The sequence below is a fragment of the Leiobunum rupestre genome, chromosome 10, assembly GCF_980474605.1.
Source record: "Leiobunum rupestre chromosome 10, qqLeiRupe1.1.hap1, whole genome shotgun sequence".
NCBI lineage: Eukaryota > Metazoa > Arthropoda > Arachnida > Opiliones > Sclerosomatidae > Leiobunum > Leiobunum rupestre.
This window is the reverse complement of record NC_143393.1, coordinates 33,145,985-33,159,293: the sequence shown is the minus strand read 5'-3', so window position 1 is coordinate 33,159,293 and position 13,309 is coordinate 33,145,985. Positions and strand designations below refer to the sequence as shown.

The following is a 13,309-nucleotide window of genomic DNA, read 5'->3' as shown; positions in this document are numbered from 1 at the left end:
TAAAATTACGCGTTTCACTCAAAACCCATGTTTAGGAAATTTGTTTAAATGTAACTCTCGAAAAAAGTATTAAACTATTTTTCATTTTCGGATGACCGTTTTTTTACACAATAACATTTCAGCATTGTGGCCTTTAGGAATTTCATAAAATTCAAAATAAAGATCCACAAATCCTCGGCAAAAGTTCGGAAAACGTCCAAAAAATACCAATTCGTTAATCTTTTTATAAACACAATTGGATTATTAAAAGTACGCAAATCTTGGGAATAATCCTAAAAATCCAATTTATTTTTAAAGCCTGTAATTTCTTTACTCCGATACCATGGGCACACGTGTCCCAATTTTGCGTACAGTAGTAGGGGTATAGTAGCTCCTACACACAAAAATCAGCAGCGTTCCTAACGGCAAAAACATCAAATTCATCATTTCACCGTCGCCCGTTCTAATTTATACTCCCTTTAAACTCAGGTTTGCAAACGGCTCGAATATCCACTGAAAATATAAAAGAGGAATAGCAACTCCAATTATGACCAGGCTTTAAAAATTTCGATATTTTAACTTCCTGTTAATGAATATTTCAAATCGAATATTTGGTTAACCGAAAAATAACTAAAATTAATTTGTTAATGGTGTTGAAACAGATACTCTTTGTCTTCGTGTACCCTGCTTTACCAAACAATAACTAATATCGCTTATATTCCTTGGTTTTAACAATTATTTTTTCTCATGGCTTTCGCGTTCCCTCCTTTACCCACATTTTCTATAATTGGAATGTATTTGTCAAATTATAAAATGCAATTTTGGAAGGTGTACATATATTGTACCCCTTGGCTGAGATCTGGGGGTGCTACAATGTACTCCTGTACCCCTATTCCACAGTCATTCTTAAAATACCCCGAAACGTTAAATCATCAGAGTTAATTTTCCTCTAATACATTTTCTATGGAATATAGGTTAACAAATTCTCGCTTCCTGAGAACCAAAGTCAAGTAAATCGATATACGTGACTTTTGAAAGAAATTCGAAATACGAATGCTGTAGTATTTCTAAGTATGACTAATTTACTAATTTATTTTAAATGTTACTTCAACCTTCTTTTCATTAGATTATTATCGTAGTTTTTTTTATATCTAAGACAATAAGCTACTTTTTGCCCCTCAAAATGGTGTTTTTAGAGTCGCTTGAGTTTATCTCTTAGGTAGCGCACTATAGCGAGGTTAGAGTGTCGGAGCCAGGCTGTCTCTACCGGCGGAGACATAATAATACAATTATGTCATCGGAAATGCAATCCACCCAAACGCGATAACGATATTTACTCAGTGAGTACGTGAAAATACGTTTTGGGAAAAACCGACAATGTTTTCCCTTCGATTCACCAATTATAGCGAGCTGGGCATCGATTGAAGAGTGGAGCCATAAAAATCTTCGTCTATAACTGGACTTTGGTTTCCCGGTGTACAGTAACGCCTAAAGGCTCGTAGTCGCTTTCCTTTGAAGTTAGAAAAAGATAAAAAAACAGCTTTCATTCGCGTCAGATCTACAACTTTTACAGAAAGAAATATTTCGTTTTTACCAGGTAAGTTATTTATTTAAGAAACGGGTCCGTATATCGTAATACAATTTAAATGGAGTTAATGTTTTTGGTATTTATCTGTTTACGAACTAATAAAAAATAACAGCCTTGTATCAATCTGTAATTAATAGTTTTTCTTATAATATGAATTCCTTAAATTCGACGTCTATCACGACAGACCTTCTTACCCTTCAGAAATGATCGATTGAGTCGAGAAAAATCCCAAGGCTATATATTGGCGGTGTTATTAGAGTACTACAAATGGTTTCGCGGGTATCGCCGCAACCGTGTGTTCGAAGTTTGATTTAAAGAGATAGTGCCAACTCAGATTAATTTAAAATTTTGTTTTTTGGCTTACACTTTATGATAGTTTTTGAAGTCCTGAATCAGAATATATAAACATATTAGCACTTTCAATTAGTATTTAGTTTTATATTTTAATGTAAAATAATGGTATTTCAATAGCCGCGCAAAAATTCACAGATTGTTGACGTCATGAGTTTGGTTGATTTCGGCGCGCTCGAGCGGCGGGGAATTTCCAGTAGTCCTTTTCTACTATCGCGTAGAGGATTTGTAAGCGCGTTTTTTGACTTTCTTCTCGAGGACCACGCGGTTCGAGATGCTCGAATCACGACTTCACGAACCGGCTACGTGTAAATAAATTATTTTCAAAGTAGAAACTGAAGAAAAAATCGAAAACAAGGTATTGTTTATAAGTTATATCATTATTTCTTATACGTAGTCATTATAACAATATTTATATTCTACGGAAAGATGCCACCGAAAGCACCGAAGACCGTGGGCGCCACAGTGTATTGCGCAGTTCCTTCCTGCAGTAATAATAACAACAAAAGTGGCTTATCTTTCCATTACTTTCCATCGAATGAGGGTCTTAAAGCGTGCGAAAGCGGGAAACTCGGATCAAAAGAAAGCGATTTAGAGTTATTTGTTAAAAATATTAACCCATTTCTATCCCGCCCGGTATAAAATCTTAATTATAATTAAAATAATTGAGACGAAACGACCAATTTTAATTTATTCAGAATATCATAAGTTAAGTAGTTACAACAGTAAGTTAGACGTACTATAACAATGCACAATTGAATTAAACCCTTTTACAGAACAAGTTTATCAGTTAAATATAATACGAAGCAAATTTTAATGAAAGAAATATCTACAGAGGCTTTTCGGAATTACTCGCTTACGAAATACTTGCCGCATCTTTAACGCTCATTTTATTTCAACACTCGCCCTTGATGAAGATACCGTAGATATCTGGTTGTGGACGACTCGTTCACTTCCTGTTGACGTTGTGACGCATACCACATGAAAAAGACCAATGCCGTCCAATTTCCAATATCATATAATGACTCGCACACCCAAGAAATCATTGACTGCGTTAGAAATCGTAGATATCCAAATATCCACACCAAATGTATTTACAAGAAGCAAAAACCTTACCATCAACAAAGCACAGAGAGCCACTTGACTAACCGCCACCTCTTAAAGCAATTAACGTTAAATTATCTCCTTTGAATTAACAGAACTATATATAGGTCGTTAAGAAAGTGGACCACCCACAGGGTCTACCCTTTAACCCTCTAATCTCGGCTGACTGCGCTAAAACAAGATTTAACCTTTAAAAAATACCAGATTAGGCCTTCATAAATTCATTAATAAAAAAAGACTTTATTACCTACTATGCTTACGATGCCTGTCTTATTTTCAGTGAATCTAAGCAGCTATCGGTGGTTCTGTGGTAGAGCGCTCGACTGCCAAGCCGAATGGTCTGGGTTCGAAACCTTGGTGGCGCATTTGTTTTTAATCAATAGAGAAACGCTAAATTAGAATTTCTTCGATGCAATAATTTCAATTTCAATTCTATTTCAATTAAACCAAAATTTCGTACTCTATTAAATAAGCTTCCGATAAAGCTGAAGGTCTAATTTTCAATAAGGCGTAACAAGTGTCGGTGGTTCTGTGGTAGAACGTCCGCCTGTCAAGCAGGAGGTCTCGGGTTCAAATCCCGCCCGATGCGATCGCAAATTGATACTAAGACGAATACCGTGTACAACTGGTGGAAACCCTGCCATTGGACGTTGAGAGGTAGCATTACACTCAGCACTCGGTCCGTCCCAAAGTCATTAAAAAGAAGTTGGAGAGAAAACGCCCATATAAACACAACAGACTCAACATGCACAACCATCAGAACACAAACACAACAAATTCAACACTCACAACCTACGCATAAACATTACAAAAACGTAATACACCAAACCGTCACGACGGTGAGCGAAAAAACACCATCCAAACCAAACCGCAAATGCATCCGTTAACGCTCACCGTCACCCGGTGGTTTTGCCAACCCTTTGAGAAACTGCGTACGCAGTGATTACACTTTGCACCGAAAATGCGAACGCGTTCGCAGTCCTGACAGACAGACACACCCACAGACCCACCCACAGACCCACCCACAGACAGACACGGTCGTTGTATAACCCCTCCTAGGGGACTTTGTCCCCTCGGAGAGGTAAAAAAAGTTACGCTATCTTTCTATTTTAAAATTTGAAATTAATCGTAAATATTTATCCAAAACATGTAAAAACAACACCATCGCCCTTCGGACTATATTTATTCACGTCTCGAAAACAGGTTGGCCCGTTAGGATTAATGTTTCACGCGCTTCCATAGGACCTTCTACTCTATGTGAATGGAAGTGGCGTCGCCAGACCCTTTTTGGGGGGCCATGCCCCCTCCAAATTCCAAATTGCCCGCCCCCCCCCAAATGTTTGCAAAGGCCTATGCCGTAGCTCCCCCAACTGCAAAAAAATGTATAGACTACTAAGATAATACTTTCGTATCGATCAAGCAGCACATCTTCAGTGGCGTACCTAGACCCTTTGACGCTCGGGGCGGATCACCTATTTGCCGCTCCTCCGAATTTCCAAAAGAGCAATCGTTTAAAAGTTAAAAGCAGTAAAACTATAATACTATTTTTAACTATTTACTGGCTAACATGTGCATAGTACTCAATTAACAAATAATCACACCACTGTTGCACAATAATACCTTTACTGACGTCCCGAAACAGCTGTAACGTTTCTAAATAAACGTATTATTGTGCAACGTAACCATTACTAAAATCGCAATTTTTCGTAATTGAATGAACAATGCCGCCCATAGAAAATGCCGCCCGGGGCGGACCGCCCCTCTAGGTACGCCACTGCTTATCTTAGGGAATCAGGTTGCTTTGTAAAACCGTTCGAAGGGAAAAATATATATTCGGAATTTCATCCTATCTAACTTCTACTAGAAATATTTGGCCCAGATTGGCCCCCCAAAATGAAATCCCTGGCGACGCCACTGGTGAATGATTTACTCTATGTATGACAAATAGCAAAAGTTTATATTCGTGTGAGGCCAAAGGCTCAATTTTTTCATAAGGCTCTTTTAAGTAAAAGTGTTTCTTTATTTTTTATTGCTATGTAATTTTTGTAGCCCCCACCCCGAGACGACGAGCCCCTAGGATATTGGATAATCCGCCACTGGTGATTTTCAAAGTTACTGCGCAATCACAGTTTGATTCACAAAGAGGCCCCTAGCGTCTAAATGTAATCATTTTTTTGCGTTTTTAAACTAAATAAGAATTGAAAAAGAAAATATTAGTATCATAATTAACATAATAATAATAAGTATGACAATTAGCAAATATCATTGAACTGATTTTCGTAGTTATTACGAAATCAAGGTTTAGTTTGACCTCCTAGAGTCAAAATATGTCCAAGGCCAAATATACTACTACAAAGGACGATAATATTCTACTCACGTCGTCAGTTTGGTTGCTAGTTTATGTCGTAGCTATATTTGAGAGTGTCGTGTGTCGAAAAAAGGTTCGGTAAGAAAATTACGGTTAAAACAATAGGACGTGTCATACCTATTTTTATTACGTTACTTATGTAATTAAATTTGAAGGGAATTAGTTCCTAATTCGTTTTAAAGGTGCTTGAAAAATCTGGGTAAAAATCGAGTAACCCCTTATCTTCCGTACCTCGTGATAGCATTTCCGATTAATCCTAGGGTAAATCATCTTTTGCTTTTTGGAAGCCTTATTTCCTGAGCTGGCGCGTTGAACTATTAAAGGGAGTATGAACTTTTACCATATTTATGTTGGATCGATGAATTTCACATTTCTGTCACGAGGTGTAATTGAAGCTTTAGATGATTGGTGCTAGTTACGTTTAAAGCAAGCCGTGATATTTTTCGTGTGACGCCATATCCATATTTTGTTTGCCGTCGAAAACTAGATAGGCAGCGTACTAGCAGACACCAGCCTCCTACGCATTGTAACCCGGCCACCTGTGTAAGGCATTAAAAGTCGCTAGGTGACTTGGGCCTAAGGTGGTGCTGAGGGTATTAGCCTAGCCTAGCTGGCGACACTATTAGCCTTTGACTGAGAGGCTAGTCACACTGCGTAATCGGTGTACAAGCCCGTACCTTTGACTGTACTATAATGCAATTACGCGTAATCTTTAAAAGCTGTACCTTTATCAGTGTTGAGTACCCGTAATCAGGGCCGTGCTTAGGGGGAGGCGAGCCGGGCGGTCGCCCAGGGCCGCTAAAATTTTCCCATAGGGATGTATATACCGGAGGGCCGCTACACTCACAATGTCAGATTCGCCCATGCATTTCGCCCGGGGCCGTGATACCTCTAAGCACGGCCCTGCCCGTAATCGGTGTACAAGCCCATACCTTTGACTGTACTATAATGAGATTACCCGTAATCTTTAAAATCTGTACCTTTATCAGTGTTGAGTACCCGTAATCGGTGTACAAGCCCGTACCTTTGACTGTACTATAATGCGATTACGCGTAATCTTTAAAATCTGTACCTTTATCAGTGTTGAGTACGCGTAATCGGTGTACAGGTCATCTGACTCTATATTGTGGGCAATTGCGGGTATTATAATGTTATGATGGATAAAATAGAAGATATAAAAAGTTAATATTTACATTTTATTATAATTCTACACGGTTTTGCGTTTCCTCCATGATAACACGGAACTATTACGACGTCAGATTTAACCATTTCTCTATAGTTTTTCAATAGCAGACGCTCGCTCATAGTTGAGCCATGGCCGACATCTTGACTAGAATTTATGGTCGATTCTTTCTGTTCTATTTGTATAGAAAGAAAGAAATATGGAAAGAAACTGTAGCGCCGAAGAGTTGCTGTCATTTCTGGACGCCGCGTCGAGCAGCATCAAATCCGCCTTGACGCATTCTCCCAAACCCACCAGGCGACTCAACCATCGCAAGTATTTGGAGAAGCTACGCTCGGTCCGCCATCAAGAGATGAAATCAGGACGCCGAGTCAAACAACGACGCGCCATTTCGAAAACGAAGACGTGGCGGAAAGGCACCGGAAATACGCAGCAGGTTTGCCAGTCACTCGTTCCAAAAGATGCCTTTCCAAATGACTTTTTAACTTCGTACGAAGGGGCATTTCCTAACGAACACGCGGTGCCGGAATACGATAATTCAAACGCGCGCGTGTCTGTTGAATTGTACCACGCTAGCAGCGACACTCAAGAATCCAAGCTGTGAGTATTACCTTTGTCTTTGACCTCTTGAATATTCTGGAATTTACTCTCGCCAGCAGTATATAAGATATTATTAATATTGTGTGAATCGCGATGCAACTTTCAAAGGTACATGTACGTGTTACTTTTCTGATGGAAAAAATTATATACTTATGGTGTGACCAAATATCTGAATCCCTATTTGCCCAAATTGAAATTGTGACCGTGAAATCCTTTCATTCGGTATCTATTGATGTATCATTTATAATTGTCGCCAAAGTGCCTTCTGAGAAATCGATTTACCAAACGGGTATGGAGGCCAATCTTGAGAGATTTTAATTTAATATCTATTTAGTCCACTAACTTTAGGATTTCACTTCGGAAAAATGGTGACCGGGCTGAATTTTGGCAGTCACCTTCAATTAGTCATATCATATGTAACATAATTACTCATAAGTGTGCCACTGTTTAACATCTCTGTATTAAAAATTTGGGGTATACGGGCACATTTGTTCAAATTTCAATCGTCCGAAGTCCGAACGGTGTAACAAATGTTCGAATTTCGTTCGTCCGAACCGCCGAATTAACAAATGTTTCAATTGTTCGAATTGGACAACTTGTTTGCTTCATTCGTCCGAATCGGTAGCATCACTTGTCCGAACTCTGTCGCTAAATTAGTATTTCTTATTGCTGTTTTTTTTGGTCCGGATTTTTTTTAGTGCAAGAATTAAAAATAAAAAACTACATTGTAAATATCGTTGTTTGTCCAAGTTGTTTTTAAAATATTTCAATAATAAACGGATATGAGCATTATAATGTCTAATCATTTTATCCTGTTATGTCAAAAGTCCCCATCATTTGGTTGTGAGCACAATTTTTTATGGCGGGAAATAGGCGCACAAAATTGGGTTTGGCTAGTATCTCCGTTCGTATTGTATTTACGGCTATAGATACAATTACGATAATTAGGGCCCGGGTATTGCATACAAAGCGGTTGTATGCAATATTTCGGTACGAGCCATCGTTTTGGCGCATTCGCAGATTGAACGTTGTACCCGAAACGCGTTTTACGATTTGGCGTCTTTCTTGAATAAAAACGCGGCCGCCGCTCTCCTTCGAAATCGCGTGAATTTGTCATTACGCACTGGAGTCTGTTTTTCACGATTTTGGTTCATCGTGTTTGCGCAATATCGAGTTTCATATTAGTCTGGCCGATGTAATCCTTACGGTACTCTATATGGACTTTAATTGAAGTTACATTGCACATTAATTCGATTTTCCCATCGTTCCTCTCAATACTTAACCGCCAGAGTAGCTTCATTTTCAAGCGTTTTATTATAAAAACAACAATAGCTAGCTGAGTTATCCATTTCAAACGTGGCAGTATGGATAAAAACCGCGACATAAATTCACGCAAATGCGGTGTTTTGAAGAAAGCGCGCTCGTGGAATCAATCCTTGAGAATGCTCATGATTCATTTCCACAACCTAGATAGAAACTTATCTCGTTAAAGGTAATTTATGTACTTCTGGTTTTACGTAATCGCTTTAGACTATCAAGTCCAAGTAGCTTCTCTTCCAGCACGTGACTTAGTCAAACCTTCCCTCATCCCCAAAACATCGTGATTTGGTAGCTCTTTCATTCGGTGCTTGCACCATAAAAAATCGCCATGTCATTATTCTAAGTCACCAAGCACAAAGCAAAATAACGCACGATCCTCACCATGGGCGTCGTAATTTCATGACCGACACAAACGCGCTACCATGGCAACGAAAATAAGCTACACCGGCGAGGAATCTACGAATAGTTGAAAGAAAATAACTACAAACATTTAGACAAACACCTTTTCTCAATCTCCACGTCCGACTTCGGTCAGGTTTGAGCTGGAAACTGAGCTTCGGCTCAGGCTAATGGATAGGGTCCAGGCAAACTGGCCACCTCGGAGGATTGGGTAGCCTGTTCTGGGGCTGCGGGTCTCCGTATGAGGCGCAGTGGACCTGTTTCCCGGCCTTTTGGAGCACACCGGGATCTCCAGTGCCAGCTGTGCCGGGTTATGTGGACCGCTGTGTGCCCGTCGTTCCCCTTTAGGACCTCTTTCTGAAGCGTATGACTCTCTACCTACGTAGGTAGGGTGTCGGCTGGAGTTATTCCTACTGCTGTGTGCGAAGTGAGGGGTTGGTCATCCTATTGTTGCACCTTCTGCTGGGTTGAGTGGCTTGCGTCTAAGGTGAGACCATCAGTAGTAGGGTACTACCACCCATGCTAGATTTGTCACCGGTCCGGGCTGTGGACGCCGGCGTAGAGCACTATGATGATAGACCTCCGGTGCAGTAGCGGCGGAAGGTTCGTTTTTCAGGGGTACAAACTACAAAAAATCACAAGCGTAGTATAAGAAAGACGTTAATTTGAGGGGTACATTGCAATTTGTGGGGGTACAATATACCCCTGTACCCCCTATTCCACCGCCACTGCTCCGGTGGTGTGGTTTTAATCTTACCGGTACACCGGGCTATAAATTCTGACACACTGGTGTCTAAATAGAGAAGGAATGGAGTTCAACAGGTAGTGAAATTAAAGGGGTTGGAGCCGGATTTAGTGAACTAGTGCCCTGTTTTATGTAAAATAACACTTCATTCACGAACGTTTTAAATATTTTTGAGCCCCATTTGCGGTTACAAAATACCTATGATTCCACTGCCTGTTCTATTTCAAAATCTGTCGATATTCATAAATAAAGGTGATTGGTTATTAATAATTTACTAATAGTTGTTGAATCAAAAATATTTGCCAATTTGACAAGTTTTAAAATAAATTCCACCAAAAAGGTTGTTGAGTAAGTGCGCGTAACCAAAGTCACAAGAGCGAAGCCCCTCCCATTTTTGAAATTGACCACCCGATATGGATCCAAATGCCAAACCGATAAACCCTTGTCAATACAAAACCGGATGAACAGATTCCAGATGCCTCACAGTTATCAATTTTATACATCCCTCGAAATTTTAATAACTGTTTATTTTCATTTGCATTTTACAAGATTATTCAGGGTGTTTCAAATCGCATGATACGGGTATTGTTCTCGAAAGCCATTTACTATAAAAAAAAATAAAATTTTGAGGATTTACTTTTTACGTAGAGAACGCGTTATTAGGTAAATTTCAGAAAAATCGGAAACTTTTTCACGGTTGGTAGAAGAAGGCAATAGCTATTAAGAATGATTGTTTGAAAAAATTAAATTGAGGTAAACGATGTTGCTTATTTCTAAGCTTTGAAATAATGAAATAATTGTTACAAATAAATAATGTTTAAAATTGAAAACAAATCCCCAAAATGGTTCAATTATTCCGCCGTCAGCTGCCATACAAATCGCTGCACGATGAATCATGTTACAAGTGGTTCTTTGGATCATGTCTGAATTTTATCGACGTCATACGTCCTCAATTGACCGTCGTAATTCTTCCTAAGTTGTCACAGGGGTCTGTTATACTTGAGCCTTTATGAAATCCCAAAGCAAAAAGTCGAGTGGTGTTAGGTCAGGTGAACGTGGAGGCCGTCTAACAGGACCAATGGACCATTTCTTCCAATCCATCGATCTAGAAATTCGGAGTTTAGATAATTCACAACACTTGAGTTGGTGCACCATCATGCTGGAACCATAGGCGTCTGAATTCAGCCAACGTAATGATGTTGTCCAATTCCTCCGCTAGCTCCTTTTTAAGAAAGGCTAAGTAATTTTAGCCATTTACGTTATTTGGAAGAACTAATGGATCAATAAGTCTATCGGCTACCCGACCTGCCCAAACATTTAATCAAAATTGCTGCTGGTGGTGATGGGGAAATCTCCAATGAGGGTTTCTGTCATTCCATACGTGGTTGTTTTGATTATTAATTGGCTCGTACCTCGAAAATGGAAGTTCGTCAGACACCAAGAGTAGACGATGAAAATCAGGGCATTCGTCGGACATATCCATAATCCAGTTGCAGAACCCTAATCGGCGTTCCATTACTTCGTCATAAAAACTGTTACGGTGTAGAACTCTCCAGATATAAGTCGTTGCTAGACCCGGGTCGATACTTGCACGTCTGAGTTCTTCGATTTCCCCTTCCCATAAAAACTTATAGAGACTAACGGTATTAGTAAGTGTAGGGAGCTGTTGGCTCGCGTGGTATGAAGGGCTTGCCACCACCCTCCTACGCATTGTAATCCAGCCACCTGTTTAAAGGCATTAAAAGTCGCTCGATGACTAGGGTATTAGACTAGCTGATTATTATTATTATTGATGCTCGCCCGGGGGTACGCAACGAAGTACACAAGGATCGTATCTTCATTGTCGATATAGTGACGACCTTCTCCCGTTAATCGGGTTAATCGCGAACAGCTCTTTGGATACCGCCTTCTAAATAACTGGCTAATTAAATTAGCGTTACGATTACCTTGACCATAGAATAACTCCACCATGAAGGCGCGCGGATTGTGAGAGTAAGGAATAATAGAATAGCATTAACAACTTCAAGTATGGTTGAAAATATGGAAGGTATCGCTTTGTTTGTAAGAAATCAGTAATTTAAACGCTGCATTAGAATCGAGGTCTAAAACGTTAAAGTGTTTTTATCGCTGTCTTAAAAGAGGTTTACAATTATTTAATTATTTCAAAGCTTAGAAATAAACAACATTTAACAATAAACAACCATTTACTTTTCAAACTATCATTCTGAAGAACTAACTAGTTCTATAGAGTATTCTGAGAAAATAGCTAAATATTGTCTTCTTCTACCATCTTGGTTTTTTTTTTTTCAAAACCTCATATCTTAGTGAAAAATTGGCCTTTTCCGACCGAACCAACGTTAATAGTAGGTTTTCGAGTAGGCTCTTCAAGTTTGGCATTTAAACTTTTCCGATTTTTTTGAATTTTACAAAATAACTGAATATGGTTTAGGTAAATTATAGCATATCAGTTTAGATCGGTTACTTGAGATAATGAATCCGATACAATTTGAAATTACATTGCTGGGCGAAGATAATATTAACGGATCCGACTAACTGATTAGCTTCATATATCTGGAAATTACGACCTGAATAATCTGATCAGCTGGTCCGTGGAAGCGCCAAGAATTTCTTTATTTCTACCGAGGGAGAATTACTATGGCTGATTTGATTTTGTTGAGTGGGAATTAGCTTACTGTTAATGGTTCTCCACATGTAGTCATTCTCCCTAATTTCCCAAATTATAAATAAATTCATTCTTGCAAACACTAACTAGAAGAAACTTTGATGATGCAAAGACACTTTTTTGGCTAACAGAGACAAAATAATTTCAGATTTGAAGAATCAACGAGTACGGAATCTGTCGTAAGCTGCGCGTTGGAAAATCACCAAGGGGACGAACTAGTTCCTTCACTAGTCGACTATTTGAGCCCGAGTTCGCCCTTGGAAAATCTACTGACTTCGCCGAGCTGGAAGCAGATCGTGAACGGATCCTCGGACACGGGCCTTCGACCAGAGCCATCTAGATTCGACTTTTCCTCTTTGCAAGCGGAGGAGAAGGTCAATGGCGACCCCACGCGCCACGAACTAGAGGCCTCTTTCGACGGGGATTCCTCGCGCGATTGCGATTACTACCGATACATTAATTTTGACGAACTAGACTGTTTCAGGATTGACGCTTGTAACTAGAACGTTGATTAAATTCTTTATTTTCACATAAACGTGTATTTTAAACTAAGGACTGGTGTCCCAACGTTTTTTTTACAAATATGCGAAATTCGTTCGATTCGAATTAGAAGGTGTACGCTTATGTAATATAATCGTAAATATAAGGTAAATTTGCATTTTGAATTTTGAGTTGGAAAAAGTATTTGGCATTTTGAGTTTCTAAGAAACTATTTTGAATTTGACATTTTGCATTTTGTGGGTTTGATATGTGGAAAAATGCTTTTTCAAAAGGTTATTTTCCACGTACCATCATCGCAGCTCTTGTAGAAAACGTTTGTCTGCTATCTACTCCCAAGTAATCATAGATGGCGATACTCAGTTACTCACTTACTCCGAAGCAGTACAGTGCCACCGCTTTATTAATTACTTATTAAAAAATAATTAATTAGTAATTAATTATTAACAATTTAAATAGAAATAATTAAAAGTAAACAGAGTGCATTTTAA

At 39.1% G+C, this 13,309-nt stretch overlaps 1 protein-coding gene across 1 annotated transcript; it reads left to right on the top strand.

Moving 5' to 3' along the window:
* Positions 1-1,439: 1,439 nt before the first annotated feature.
* Positions 1,440-12,823, top strand: LOC149925444 (uncharacterized). Its single transcript, XM_090161757.1, has 4 exons — positions 1,440-1,576; positions 5,072-5,184; positions 6,761-7,173; positions 12,469-12,823. The coding sequence occupies exons 3-4, from the start codon at positions 6,773-6,775 to the stop codon at positions 12,821-12,823; spliced, it is 756 nt and encodes a 251-aa protein (XP_090017883.1). The 5' UTR covers positions 1,440-1,576; positions 5,072-5,184; positions 6,761-6,772.
* The last annotated feature ends 486 nt before the right edge of the window (positions 12,824-13,309 follow it).

Bases quoted from the DNA above. Each gene is read 5' to 3' on its own strand.
- LOC149925444 (XM_090161757.1), top strand. From the start codon at position 6,773: ATGGAAAGAAACTGTAGCGCCGAAGAGTTGCTGTCATTTCTGGACGCC. The intron at 7,174-12,468 runs GTGAGTATTACC...AAATAATTTCAG, and splicing joins GACACTCAAGAATCCAAGCT to ATTTGAAGAATCAACGAGTA.